We start from the raw sequence: 13,404 nt of genomic DNA on the forward strand, positions 1-13,404 counted from the left end.
TGTGAAATTACTCCACTAGTTTGTTATAATTATTAATACAAAGATCGCACACTCAGAAAAAACACTCAGAAAAAATTCCTTCGATCCGAGTGTTTTTTCTGAGTGTTCGATCTTTGTATTAATAATTATAAAAAGCAAATTGTTTTAGTGATATTTTGATCCTTGCGATCTCTTAATTTTAATAATTTTCACAAACAAAATGCAAGATATTGATAATGACTTAAGAAAAGAGAACATTTTTATTTTAAGACATACATTGGTTATGTCCACAGCTTTTATAATTATAAAATTAGTTATAACATTTATTATTTATTTATTCGTGAAAAACCACCAGCTTCAATATAAATCCATTTAATATAAACAAGGAAAGATACATAAAGCCAATTACAGTTTCCACCTGTAGCTTCACACAAATCAAACAAGAGCATTAAACAAATGAACAATAAACAGTATTTTTAATAACTTAAACTTTCATAAATATAACAACAACAAAATATCTATGGTCTCCGAATAAATACTCTCTATAGTAAATAATGCGAGTAATACTGGAAATAATGATAACGCACACATTCAACATAGCCCCGCACTAGGTAAAACCCTGTGTCGCGAGTGCCATGGACATACACACAAACAACCACAAATTACTCTCAAACTAACGAGAGAAATAAATGTAAGCCATGCATTGACTTACAATTATACGGACGTCGGGTTCGCGCTAAAAAGTGTCCGAACTTATAGGGCGTTAAAATTGTATATAGAGCGTCATTCACGCTTTAGTCTTCGTTTGTTCGACTGACAGCGAAGCAAGCAAAATTAGACAGTACTGCGATGATATTACAATTTAAATTCACTTTTACGTTTTAGCTTTTTCATATTCCTTGAAATGTCACTACGTTTAAAAAGGTTGACTTGGGACATTTTTTTCGTGGTGTTTGTATTAGACCCGTCGTCAATTTATTTTTAAGTCAATGAAGCCATGCAAATATTTCTCTCGGCACGGGAATCGACATTGTGACCTCGGCGTAGCAGTCTGTCGTGGTAACCGTTCGGCCATGGAGGCAGTTAATAACAGAGAATACTGGTGTAAAAAAACCAAAACCAGTTATGCGAGACTAACGTACTAGAATTTGATTTACTTATTTAATGGGCTGCAAACACAGATACACTATAGTCACATTTACTTATAATAATATTGGCTGTACAACTCTTTGCGACTGCACCCCACTTACAATTGTAAGTCGACTGAAAGCGTCTGACGACAGCCGAAACACTAAGTTTTCCGAGGATCATTGAGAAAATAAAAGCACTGTATTATTGTATGATGTATTATTATTTGATGACGGCATAATACATACTCAAGAATTGCCAAATAGGTACCGGTCTCTATACAACACAGCGTTACACGAGGCACATCATCAGCACATCGTATCAGCGCGTTACACGCCGTGCAGCGTCAGCGCTCTGCAAGCGTGTACAACTGTCAGCATTGACGTCACATAGTGGGAACGGTAAATCGTTGCATCGGGTATCATTGAAAGCATTCTTGATCTAATTTCTCACATTTATTATTTATGTTAATTATTTTAAAATTAGTTGGGGCAAGCAGTTCTACATGTACAAAAAACTACATATTTAAAAGTAACTTATATGTAAATATATTTTAAGCAAATAAAAATTGGTTGAACTGGCAAATTTAAAAACAATATAAAACAACACTATAAGCTACACGATAACAAAACAACCATTATGCAGCACTATCCGTATCATGAGCTCAATGCAAGTAGAGGCAACGCGTTGCGGTTGGGAACATTCATATTTGGTCGTGACACACAATAATGTATAAATTTAATTGTAATAAAATTTATTGTATTGTCTTCAACCACTGTTTCCACTAAAATGTATGACAGACAATTAGTAGTAGAAATAGTCGTAATGACACTTTCAGTGCTATCAAACTGTTATTTTGGTCATAAGCGGTATTTGGTAGCCCGGTAAACACAAACTACTCACACGCATGAGCCCCTCGGGAGATTTCATTTGCAGTTCGGTAGTTACCTCTTATATGCTTAGTGTTCAAAGTATGCCAATTGACAACATTGTGAGTGACAAATTTTTATTCTTTGCAGTAAGTTTACAAATGTTTTAATCTCTACAATAATGTATCAGGAAGCCATCATAAAGTCTGAGTAAATTATTTTGACTTTCACACTGTAAACTCACGGTGTCATAGTAGAGGTACGATGTACTCACGGTAAATTGGTATTTATACGGAGCAAAACAAATGTTCTTACTATATACAATTTTTTTTTAAATTCGGCTGTTGATACGATGTGGGTTTGCATCTAGTAATCTTCGAAAGTTTCTACAGTTTCGTGTCCGTTAATGCAATATTTATTTATAAAATATTTGGTGTTCAGTGTTATCCATCTGTAATTATTAAGAAGTAACGTTTAAATGTAGTTCTAAAATCGATGTCCATAAATTATCATCGACGGCTATTAACAATCGATTTGCCACGGAAACGCTGCAATCTTTTTTAAACACAATATTTGTTGAAATATTATTGATCTAAAGAGTACCTGAATTAAAAAAAAAGCACCAGTTTTTACCTGTTAAAATATGAAACATTCGATATTATAGCGTAATTGGGTGTATCATTGAAGTGAGCAGCGTAAGATACGATGCCGATGAGTAGATCCTTGAACGTTATTGGTCCACCGTTGTCGTTTAAACGGCGCTCCTAGAGTACATATTAAGAAAATCAAAATATCTTCTTATCTATTATAGATGGTATAATGAAAAGTGAGTACAAGGAGATACAAAGAGAGTGAGGATGATAAGAAGTTCATTGAAGAGGAGGTAAGAAAACTTTTGGCTAATGGTATAATCGAAGAAAGTACATTACCCTGTAGAGCACAAGTCCTTACGATAAAGAATGCTAACCACAATAAACTTATTCTCCAAATCGTAAACAGATATACGCACTTAGATGTTTACCCTCTACCAAACATGGAAGAGATTTGCAAAGCGCGCGTCAAGTCCCCATTTTCCCGAAGAACGTCATTTTACGGTCTTCGAAGCTCTGGGAAATATCTACCAATTCCAACGCATTCCATTTGGTGCCACTAATGGCGTCTCAAACTTTCAAAGGATTATTGATTGAGTAATCCGAAAGGAAGGCCGTAAAGGAACTTAAGCTTATCTTGACGATATTACAGTTTGCGGCAAGACTCAGCATGAACATGATGAAAATTTTAAACGATTATGGAGGCAGCACAGAAATGGTTTAACACTCAACAAAGAAAAGAGTAAATTCCAACAAAACTGTATAACAGTCTGGGATACAATATAAATGATTGCGTCATTTAACCAGACACAGACCGTTAGCTGCCATTACTAAAGCTTAACGCCGCCATCTAATTTGTAGCTTCTCAGAATTTAAATCAGATATTGCCAAGTCACTATTCATGCTATTGACCATAACGCTGCATTTACTGTGGAAACAGATGTGTTAAACATTCTGTAGTGGCAACTTTATCCCAAGCTTCGCGACCGGTTGCTTTCTTCTTCATAATGCGAAACAAAAGCGAAAATAATCACTTGGCGATTGAAAAAGAAGCTTACGCTGTCGTAGAATTGCTAAGGAAATAGCGGTGTTTCGTTATTGGTAAACCATTTCGGCTTGTAACTGACCAAAGATGTTTAATAATGAACTTACAAGCAAAATTAAGAATGAGAAAACACAACGCTGGTGTCTTGAGTTGCCGCTATTCAAGTATAACATTGTGGACCGTCCTGGCAAGCAAAATGATATTGCTGACGGACTGTCACTGTTTTCGAGCACCAGGTGGTCTTCGAATGGAGTCTGGTTTTGAACGAGTGGCAATGCGAAAATTCAATAGTGCTAATAAATATCAACCGTCTTGTTGAGGAGGTGACTCTGCTTCATGTTAACCCAGACTATGCCTATGTTCACCTTGGGGATGGTTGTGAGTCAACAGTTTCAAACCGGCATTTAGCGTAATTAAATCAAGACAGTGAGATAATTTTAGATGAAACCATAAATAATGAGGACTTTTACGAAAGCACCTTTGAAGTAGCAGACCCAGAATCTGAAGCTGAAAATGTGACTGAATCAGATAATGATAATGAAATAGTAATACTGAACCCCCTGAGAATATACGATTAGGGAACGGCGTCACCCGGCTCGTTACGGGAATTATTTGCTAGGCCGGTAGAATGTGGTGATCGCAACACTTTAGAGATGTTTATGGCGTTTGCTCTTACTCTTGCTATAATGTGATGTTGCTAAGATACTGTTAATTCATCATGTCAAATATGTTTGTGGAATAAAACCGTATTTACAAAGGTTTTTTCTAATTTATTAATAACTAATTATTATGAATAAATAAAAATAATCACACTATTCACAATAAGATCCATTCAGTGTTTTTTTGGATTTTCAAATGGTGTTTTCTCAAATCTACAATTTTTTGAGTTACGACAGTACTTGGTTTTAAGTGCGAAATATTGTGCCTAATGTAGATTGTCGCTGAAAAATTTCAAATCTAAAACACGCTATAACACGCTAGATCTAAACTGATGAAAACAATGATAGTTTATTTTTAAATTAATAATTAAGTGACTTCCCAAATCAATGTCAAAATCATTAAATGTAAAATGTGGTATTTTTTTTTAAATTTACTATGGTAACTGGTGTATTATTTGTATTTGGTTTTTCAACGACTTTTTAGTCGTAGCGCCATTTATGAGAAATCTATGAAAGTTTTATCACCCAGTTAGATATCTTTACAGTAACCAGCCCTGGCGAGTGATGTCGCTATTCAATCTATTTAATTTTTTTATTTAATTGATATTCAATTATGTTTTGTGAAATTATTCAACTAGTTTGTTATAATTATTAATACAAAGATCGAACACTCCGGAAAAAATCCTTGGATCCGGCCTTGGTTCTAACCGATGTCTACTAGCTTACCGTGCCAGACGCTGTACCAATTAAGCCATGGAACGAACTAGCAGACCTTACGAATTATTCTATGTGCTTGCGTCGTATCTTTGTATTTGGTTTTTTCAACGACTTTTTTATCGTAGCGTCATCAATGAGAAATCTGCCTCTAATCTATGAGAAATTTAGTGTATTACTTATCGAACTCCCTAACCATGAGCTGTATACTAATTACGCAAATACGTAGTTCTTACATGAATTTATAATATACTTACGACAACATAACTAGCGCAAAAATTTGAGTGGGTGATTAAGCTTCTGTGTATAGCTTGGCACTTGGCTTGATCGATGACTCTCATTTGAGACCAAATCATATGGTACGGCTTTGCACCAACAATATTCTGGAATCGTGTACACTCTGAAAACATATTTTTTAAGAGAAACTCTCTCTATTTACTCAGGGTCTTAACCCATGCCGTGTCCTACAGACACACAGTGTCCTTAAAGATTTTGGTAAAAATTTATAATTTTTCTTATAAATTTAAAATTTGCCACCAATTTTATGGTCGATAAAAACACAGCTGCACATTAGAGACACCCTGTGACTCTAGGACGTTACAATACCAAAAACGTTAGGGACACTGTATCTCGCTAAGATACGTGACGGCTTAATGATACCTACTTTTATGAGAATTTTTAGAATAGTTGCTAATTACAATGGATTATTACTGTTAGAAAGAAGTTTAGTTCCAGAATTTTCGAAAATTATTTTCTTTGAAGCTATTGAAAACTAGGATTGTTTTCAAGAAAATTTCTTTGCGTAGCCATCTATGTGAAAATCGTTGCACTACATGCAAAGGTGCGAATCGAGTTCACCAGGCTTAGAAAATTCGGTATGTTTTGGTGTAGTAATTCTTGGACTATGCGATAGATGTCTCTGCTAGACGCTTAAATTGCCTTCTTTTTTCTGTGTCAATTGAATAAGTTTGAGTAATATTTATATGTATTTAATTACATACTTGACTAGCCCATCCTGAAGCTTCAATTGAAGTACCAGGTCTGAGAGCTATGTCCGACTCTACAATTAACGCCTTTTGGATTCCATGTTCGAAATCAACGTGTCTCTAAAAACCATTTTTCTTAATTAGTGTTTTTTTTTTCATTTCGTATTACAACGCCAGAGTGCATCGTGCAGATGGAAAATACGGTAATGAGATGAGCACGGTAGTAGCAATTTTTTCTTATTTTAATGTCCTTTTAATAGGAATGCATAGCCTCTGCTCTTCCGTTTTTACGAGTCTCAGACGCTCTATTACGGAACGCGAAAACCGTATTTTAGAGAAATACGACAGGACGGTATGATATACAATATATAATGGAAAGGAAACTCGTTAGTGGGGTTTTAAGAACTCATAAAATGTTAACATAAATACAAAATTTTAAACCTCAAGGATAAGCATAGCAATGTCGTTGTCGATCTCAGTAAGGTGTCCAAAAAATTCATGTATTTTAATTTCCAGCACATTCAGAATTTGCCTGAAATAAAAAAACACATTTGTTTTATAATATTGATGCTGGAAAGGTAAATGGTCTATCGTGCTTTTGGAAATATTACAGTAGAGCGATTTAACGTAATTTTGTTTACGAAAAAAGCTCTAATTTTTATTAAATTTGAATTGCATTGATATTCAATTATTTTTGTGAAATTACTCCACTAGGAAATGAAACTATTTTTCCGGATTTAAATCGCGTATATTTGTTTTTTAAAACAAATCGACGTTACGTTTACTCCACTCCACTAGTACTCCACTAGTTTGTTATAATTATTAATACTAAGATCGAACACTTACAAAAAAATCCTTCGATCCGGCCGGATTCGAACCGATTTCTTCTAGCAAACCGTGCCAGAAGCTATGCGAACAAAGCAACGGAACAAATCAGCGAACCTCACGAAGTTTTCTATGTGTTTGTTTGTCTGGTCTTTGTATTTGGTTTTCAACCACTTTTTAGCCTAAACTTGAACTAGAAAGTTTCAGCTTTTCCATTAAATAAAATAAAAAATAAAATTATAGTTTTAATTTTTTTTCCGTAAAAAATTACTTTAAATAGCTCTCTTGTAATATTTTCTAAAACCGACGTTTTACCTTTCCAGTGCCGAATATGGTATAAGAAATAGAGAATATGGTACTTCAATCTTGACAAGTCTTCAAGTATCAATCGTACATAAGAGATACAGTAAGGAATGAATTTTTTTTTTTCACATTGAAAATCAAGTATGTTTTTTTTTTAAACAAATCGACGATTCGGCTTCTTTTGTTCACGGTCGAACCTGACTCAGATGTTACAACAAAAAAATTAAAGTCCTTGTACTGTGTGATGTTACAACAAAAAAAAACAAAGATCTGTAACAAATGCATACAAAAATTCGTAAGGTCTGCTGACCCTATCTGTAGCTCAGTTGGCAGAGCGGTTGCCCTAGATTGGCAAAGCAGACACAGGTTGGGGTCCTGTCAGATGTTTTTTCTTTGTGTTCGATCTTTGTATTAATAATCATAACAATATAATGATAGTAAAACAACATAATATTCAACAATCAATATTACAAGCATGAGTCAGTTAACAAGTACACGCGATTTCAGACCTGGAAAATGTAGTTACATTTCCCAAAGGAAACAAATGTTATAATCATGAAAACCTAAAATCTAAATTAAGGAATTGCCTTTTAAATCAGAACTACGATGACGCACAACATTTTTACCAAACAGCACCTGACACACACACACGCACGCGCTCTCAACAAGGTAGGAGATAAAATCTTGTATCGTTTCTAACTTACCCCTTGCCTTGTATGAAATTTGCTCCCAGTTTCACAAAACATGGTTGCTTCAACCGTGGAATAAAACAGCTGGCAGCTGTGATTACAGATCGACTGGTAATTAAAACCCCGGAGCAGTAGAGAGTACCGTAAAATACAAGTGCGTGATATGGCCGGTCTTCGTTTTTGATCGTGTAACGACCATGGCCGGTGTTCTCATTGAAATTGTTTCCGGGAGTGTCTTCGGGTAGATAACGGTATTCAGATGACAGAGGTACGTACAGCAGAAGCGATAGTAATGTACTGCGGATTTTGAATTATGGAGTAAGTTATTTATTGTAAGTTGAACTTACTAGGATGATAGCAAACACGTGTTTCAACGTTTGATAAAGTAGGTATACTTAGTTACACTTACCCTAACTTTGGGTAATAGTTTTAATTTACTGCAGAACACGTAGCTAAAAGTACTATAAATAATGATTTAACATGATTAATAATAAACAATGATTAATAAGCAATGGTTTATTTGAGACGTAATACAAATTTCTTTTTATTGTGCTAACCAATCTAACCTGTAGTCTAACAGGTGAAATTTTTGTATTACAAGTACCAGAACACAATTGAAGTTGACTCTAAGGTCCAAACCTAGACTGGTCAGTAATCAGGGAATCTCAGAGAGCTTTATTGCTTACTATTTCTTAAAACTCCACCGCTTTTCTGTCGCCCTGGTACAACGACAACCACTGAGCGCTCAATATGAATGACTCGCTGAATAAATCGCTCTCTGACTCAGAGTGTCATTACAACACGCAGTACACGGCTCCGCCAAACTTTATTTCTTCGCGACCTAAGAGAAGAAGGGATGACGAGTTCAAGCACGAATTGGAGGATTTCAGGGCTGAGATGAAAGCAATGATCACTTCTCTCCTGACAGACCAATCTAAGGAATTAAAAAAAATTTCTACAGCCCAAAGAGAAATACAGGACACAAACCTAAACATTGAAAAATCTATTCAATTTCTTACGACACAGAATGAGAAGCTTCAAAACAAAATTGAAGTATTAGAGAAACAGTCAAAAGAAGACAAAAGTTATATAAATTTATTGGAGGTCAAAATAGAAGATCTTCAAAGAGAACAACGTAAATCGAACCTGGAAATAAAAAATGTGCCAAAGCAACCAAATGAAACTAAAGAGGACCTATTGAAGATGGTTGTATGCCTGTTTAAAAATGTTGGTGCTACCGTACAAGAGTCACTTATTACGGATATCTACCGTATACGCGGTAAAAAAGAAAATATACAAAACTCACCCATTGTTATCGAAACCAATTCAACTATTTTGAAAACAAATATCCTAAAATTGTGTAAAGCTTTCAATAATACACACAAGACCAAGCTATGCGCTAAACACATGGGTTGTAGATTATCTGAAGAAACTCCGATCTTCGTATCCGAACATCTGACTGCCAAAGGTTCGAGACTACATTATCTTGCACGAGACCTTGCGAAGTCCAAGAACTATACCTACTGCTGGACAGCCTATGGAAAAATCTATGTGACAAAAGATAATAATTCACCAGTTATCCCTATTGTCTGCGAAGCTCAGGTTCACCACCTGATACAAATATGACTAGATCATTTTCCATTTTGCATTGTACCTGGAGTCCTAGTGTTTTTGTTTTTGTCTTTGTTTTTATTTTTGCTTTCAACTTACTTCCTTGTGTTTCACCTATATAAATATTACTACACACACATTACACATTACACTGAATACGACTGTCGACCAACTACCTCATACATTCACACATACACATGTCTTACACTTATTTTTAAACAATTTCACATCGACATATTCAATAAGACTTACTCACCGTTTATACAAATACTTAAAATAACCCCATCTTCAAACGTAAATCATAAAAATAATATTTTCTGGTATGGATAATACATTAATAAATCAAAATGAATTGGATGCTTCTGCCATGGCAAATTCTTTTCAATGTAATGTAGACGATTTAACTAAACATGTAAAAATTAAAGGAAATGACTTAACGGTGATTACACAGAATATAAGAAGTATCTATCGTAATTTCGATGACCTGCAAATTGCACTCTCAACACTGAATTTCAATACAGATATAATTATACTTACCGAATGTAGGTTGGATAAAGATAAACCAATACCCTTGCTTAAAGGCTACTCATCTAGTCTAACAGCTAATCTCCTTAATCAAAATGATGGTGTTGTGGCGTATATTCGTAATACAGTGAAATTTCTTGTAACAGAACCAATTTTAGTCCACGCATCATGTTTACAAATTGAATTGCATGGCTCAATCATTTTGGGAGTATATCGATCGCCCTCAATGCGCAATGCCGACGATTTCATTACCTCATTAAGTGCACATATAAACACATTAAATAAACATAAAGATCTTATTATTACTGGTGATATAAACATAAATATCTCCCATAGAATACTTGACAATACATACGAAAGAAATAATAAAACGAATTACCTTGATATGCTAGCTATGCACGGCCTTGCCGCGGGGCACCATTTTCCCACCAGAAAGAATAACTGTATTGACCATTTTTTGTTAAAACTCACTAATAAATCTATATCTGCTCATATAGCTGTTTTCGATACAACTATAACGGACCATCACATGCTACTATTAGTGTTGGCTAATCAAAAACCTAAATTTATCGCTCAGAAAACTAAAACAATCATTGACTATAAGGAGGCTGTACTTAGTTTAGCTACAAAAAACCTTCCAGATTTACTTTATAGTCAAGATCCTGACTATGTAATCGATACTTTAATCTATAAGATGAAATTAGCTCTTAGGGAAAATTGTAAAATAATAAATATTCCTAAAAATAAAAGATGCCTTAAACCTTGGATAACTACTGGAATTTTAGCCTGTATTAGAAATAGAAATAAAATGCAATACAATCTAAAACTTAACCCATATGATGAAATTTTGAAGACTGCGTATAAACGGTACAGAAATCATTGCAATAATATAATTAAAAAACAAAAACGCTTATATGATCGTACTCAAATTGCTAACTCCCTAAATAATCCTAAAAAATTTTGGTATGCTGTTAAAGATATTGCAAATATTAACCTAACGAAAACGGACAATTGTATACTATTAAATTCCAAATCAAGCCCCAGTGAATCGGTTGCAAACGTAAATGAGTTCTTTGCTAATATAGGAAAAAAACTTGCAGAGTCAATCACCCCGCCAGTTGGTGGCGACATATTATCTACTCCAACGGTCCCACCACCGATACAATCATTCGGCTTGTTAGGTGTTTCCCCACAAGAGGTACAGACTGTTCTTATGTCCCTTAAATCGAACAGTTCCCCAGGCTGGGACAATATTACAAACAGTTTTCTGAAACTAGCCAAATTCCACATAATTCCTGTAATAACACATCTTGTAAATCTGTGCTTCACCCTTGGTGTTGTCCCCTCTGCCCTAAAGTTAGCTACTGTAACTCCAGTGTACAAGGGTGGTGTTAAAAGCAACATTACCAACTATAGACCAATCTCTGTTCTTTCGTCTATCTCTAAAATATTGGAAAAACTTCTAAATACTAGACTCCTTGCCTACCTCGAAAAATTTAGCATATTATCTCTTAGCCAGTTCGGGTTCAGAAAAGGAAAATCCACCGAAGACGCAGTCGAAGCACTAACAAAGCAAATTGTAAATCACGTGGACCGCGGTGACAAATGCTTGACTGTTTTTTTGGACCTTAGGAAGGCTTTTGATACCGTTTCAGTTACCACTCTTTTACTTAAGCTTGAGAGAATAGGTGTTAGGGGTGTTCCTTTGGATTTGTTGAGGAGTTACTTGAGCGGCAGGAAACAACGAGTAAAAATAGACAATTACGTAAGCGATTACACTGATGTAACCTTTGGCGTTCCACAGGGCAGTGTGTTGGGTCCAACCCTCTTCTTAATTTATCTAAATGACCTCTGTAACATGAGACTTGGTAACGCCTCTGTCATCTCTTATGCTGATGATACCGCTCTTATCTTTTATGCAGCTACCTGGAATAAACTTCAGAGTGTAACCGAGAAGGGACTTGCTACTGTCTGTTGCTGGCTGAGGGATAATTTGTTGACCCTAAACAACGACAAAACAAACTTTATATGTTTTTCTAAATGTATTAGTTCACAGCCAGCGAGTAATTTTGTAATTAAAACTCATTGCTGTGAACCCGGACGACGTGATCCCTGTACATGTCCACACATTGAAAAACTATCATCCACTAAATACCTTGGCATCATTATAGACCAAAGATTATCATGGTTTCAACAAATTGACGCAGTTTCTAATAGGATCAGAAAACTCACGTGGATCTTCAAAAGTCTAAGACATGTACTTCCGGCGTACCTTCTTAGAAGAGTGTACATTGTACTGGCGCAGTCCATAATAACCTATTGTATCCCCATATGGGGTGGAGCTGTAAAGACCCATTTTATTGATGTTGAAAGAGCTCAACGTTCTTTGCTGAAGGTAATACATTTTAAGAAGTATAGCTTCCCAACCGACCGTTTGTACTCCATTAGTGATGTGCTCTCTGTGAGAAAACTATACATCCTTCTTGCGACCTTAAAATTTCACAAACAGTTGCCATACAGCGAAAATAACCAGAAAAATCGTAGAACTTTCAGAGTATCTCATCGCACAAATAGTACCTTCGCTAGTAGACAAAATGAAAAACAGGCCTCTCATTTATTTAATCAACTTAATAAGCACTTAAATATATATCCTCAAACCTCATATAATTGTAAACATACTCTTATTGATTATCTTAAAACGCTTAATTATGAACAAACGGAAGCATTATTAAAGTTCATCACGTGACAATATGCACACGCACTCAGACATCAGTAGCCGCAAACACTGAAACATACACACTCACACGCTCGCATAAATACACTCATACACATGCACACATACACACACATACACACACACACGCTCACATACGACACACACACATTTTTAATAAGTTCCCTCTAACCCGTAATTGGTAAAGTTGGAGAATTCAAACCTAAATAGTAAAATAAACAAGTACCCATTTGTACCAACTAACATTAACAACTAAGCATTTGTTTTTCTTTTTAAATTACTAACCAATTTCTAATTGTAATTTTAAAAATTGTATCTGAAGTTCTATTTATGGAAGAGCGGAGTCCTCTGACACAGGTACATTTTACTTACTAGAGGGCTCCAACCATGTTCATTGTACTATAATTTTTGAAATGCAATAAAGATTTTTTATTTTTATTATTTTTATTTATGAGCTTTATTTGTAAGTAGTACCAAAATTAAAATGAAGAGAGAAGTGAAGCTTCATGAGAATATTATAATTTTATAGGATCGGATCCTACATTTCAAGGCATAAAATCTCATCCACAAATATTATTATTGTTTAATTGAAATGAAAAAATGTAACAAGGTGAAAATAAAAAAAATATGTGTCAGTTGGATTAGTCCTTTGTGTAAACTTTGTGCGTTTGTGTGGATTAGCGCGCGCGTGTGTGTTAGTGTGTGTGTGTGTGTGTGTGTGTGTGTGTGTGTGTGTGTGTGTGTGTG

General features: G+C 35.0%; 1 protein-coding gene across 3 annotated transcripts in view; it reads right to left on the reverse strand.

Annotated features, from left to right (window-relative positions):
- Positions 1 to 1,577: 1,577 nt before the first annotated feature.
- LOC113234687 (trypsin epsilon-like) overlaps positions 1,578 to 13,404 on the reverse strand; it is a 12,294-nt gene continuing 467 nt past the window's right edge. The window contains exons 2-7 of one of the 3 annotated variants that reach the window (XR_003310812.1): positions 8,197 to 8,248; positions 7,803 to 8,084; positions 6,412 to 6,502; positions 5,242 to 5,384; positions 2,610 to 2,740; positions 1,579 to 2,427 (exon numbers count right to left, since the gene is read on the reverse strand). Coding sequence is in view for 2 of the 3 variants with exons in the window: in XM_026470126.1 (XP_026325911.1) it covers positions 2,343 to 2,427; positions 2,610 to 2,740; positions 5,242 to 5,367; positions 5,986 to 6,090; positions 6,412 to 6,502; positions 7,803 to 8,084 (820 nt within the window). In the remaining variant the exon portion in view is untranslated. Of the gene's footprint in view, positions 2,428 to 2,609; positions 2,741 to 5,241; positions 5,385 to 5,985; positions 6,091 to 6,411; positions 6,503 to 7,802; positions 8,085 to 8,196; positions 8,249 to 13,404 lie in introns of all 3 variants that reach the window. The other 2 variants (XM_026470126.1, XM_026470133.1) reach the window with 2 other exon arrangements.

This window comes from Hyposmocoma kahamanoa, unplaced genomic scaffold (genome assembly GCF_003589595.1).
Source record: "Hyposmocoma kahamanoa isolate Upper Pololo Valley unplaced genomic scaffold, ASM358959v1 102, whole genome shotgun sequence".
Lineage (NCBI taxonomy): Eukaryota > Metazoa > Arthropoda > Insecta > Lepidoptera > Cosmopterigidae > Hyposmocoma > Hyposmocoma kahamanoa.